The 1,982-nt window shown below is 44.2% G+C and overlaps 1 protein-coding gene across 1 annotated transcript in view; it reads left to right on the forward strand.

Moving 5' to 3' along the window:
• Window positions 1-1,572, forward strand: part of LOC102677074 (homeobox protein SIX6) — a 4,526-nt gene extending 2,954 nt beyond the window's left edge. Inside the window, exons 3-4 of the mRNA XM_006622454.2 lie at window positions 743-1,068; window positions 1,152-1,572. Coding sequence (XP_006622517.1) covers window positions 743-1,068; window positions 1,152-1,327 — 502 coding nt within the window. The 3' untranslated portion in view covers window positions 1,328-1,572. The remainder of the gene's footprint in view (window positions 1-742; window positions 1,069-1,151) is intronic.
• Window positions 1,573-1,982: the final 410 nt, after the last annotated feature.

The raw sequence follows: 1,982 nt of genomic DNA on the forward strand, positions 1-1,982 counted from the left end.
GAGTTTAGACCTTGGAGCGCGACCATAAAAATCCGCGCGGTCGTCAACGGAGAGGTATAGAAACGAAGTGGCAGAAACGAAGCGTAGTCGGGGGCGGAGCTGCTTGCATACGGACCACCGTGCGTGCACGTGCGTGTTGTGAACATTAACGTTAATACTAATGCTAACGCGAACACGTATATGTATAGGGAAAGATCAGGGTAGAGAAGTCGGAGGTCGGAGGAAACAGTTCGCGCGTGCAAATGGCTATGGAACAATGCGTCGCGAACGAGCTACCTTTTCTCCTTTTCTTATTCTCTCTCTCTCTCTCTCTGTCCTCCACCTTTTTCGAGCGTGTTGAAAAAATTCTTGGAACGAATGAGCCGCGTGCACGCGCGTCTATGCCTGTGAACCCTCAATCGCCCGATCCTTCCCGGGCCAAGGGTCACAGGTTTTTTCGGATTTCGGGTAAGACAATGAAGGACCTCGCATGTGCTTCCCTCCAACCTCTCTCTTTGAACCTTTCCTTCGATTTTTCATCCCTGTCGAGACTCTCTTTACGAGATTGACAGAGATTTATGGCGGTGTACGGTCAATTTCTCTCTTGGCGGCGTCTTTCTCCCATACGTATCGACGAGCAATGCCACGCGTGTGCCTCGCACATCTTCCAAATAGAAAACTAATAATTTCCTTCTAATGTAATAATTCTGTAACACTCGCGAACACTCTCGATCGCTCCTTTACTTCATCTTCCTCGTTTCAGAGACATGCTACCGTTAAACTGCCAGAATAATGCGAGCAACGTGATCACCGGCTCGGTTACCAACGGAGAGAGCATTCAATCATTGCAGAGCATCGATTCCAACGGCACGAATCTCGCAATGTCACCGCTCTCGACGATGAGCATGTCACCGGTCGCCGTGAATCCGTGTAGCCCGATGGGTATGAGCCCGATGGCTTCTCGTCATCCAAGATACGCGACACCCGTGGCCCCATCCTCCGTGCACACCACGCATCCCCACAGCGGCAGTCTCAGCCCTATGAATGACGTTAAAGCCTTATGCTACGGCCGCGGGGTTTGCGAAACCGGTAAGTCATTTTATTTATCCCATTCTCTATTTATTTCTTCCTGTTGATCGCCTTCGTTTTAATCCAATCTTATTTCTTTCCAGGTAAAGACACGGATCAGACTTCCGTCTATTATTCTACTCATTCGAGCATGCATCATCAGTATTATCAACAGACGCATCATCAGATGATGTCCACTGCTCATCATTATCAACATCATCAACAGAGTATGCCAACCGGATATGAAATTGCGCTTCCGCCTCCTCAACACTCGACGTGACCAACCGATTACGAGACCGATAGAAATGATGCGGTTCATCCAGTTCAAACGGAAGATGTATTTTCGCGTGTTCATGCGTTTGCTTGACTTGCAGTATTCGACCGGTGTTGCGTCTCCGATCTAAACAATTTTTATCTTATCATTATCCATTCATTGTGTTTTTCACGCAACGTTCCTTTCTAATTTTTTTCCATATATATACGTATATATATATTTATATATATACATTACTTGTTCGCTTTTGCGAAATCGCAAAAAAAAGAGATTAAACGTTTGCGCGACGACAACCATCGATCGTACGTTTCCTAGCCAATGGAGGAACAAGATTGTTCATAAAAGATCTGGGAGGAGCCTATCCTTGAAGGAGAGAACTGGTTTAACATGCGTACTCTTTGCAAAGGTGTTCGCAATGGAGTCGTCAGCTGCTCTCTCTTTCTTCTATAAGCTACTAAGAAACGATCGCATAAAGAAATGAATGTCACAAATTGATATCTTATTTCTGAACCATTATTTTTTTTTTTTCGCATAGATTTTGTTCGAATGAAATTTTTTTCTATTCTTGAATGAAAACGATCAGCTTGCAATAGAATTTGCAATACTCATTTATCTTTTTTTTTTTTTTTTTTAATTCATTCGAAGACAATTTATTGATGCA

This window comes from Apis dorsata, unplaced genomic scaffold, assembly GCF_000469605.1.
Source record: "Apis dorsata unplaced genomic scaffold, Apis dorsata 1.3 scaffold_691, whole genome shotgun sequence".
In the NCBI taxonomy this organism is placed as follows: Eukaryota; Metazoa; Arthropoda; class Insecta; order Hymenoptera; family Apidae; genus Apis; species Apis dorsata.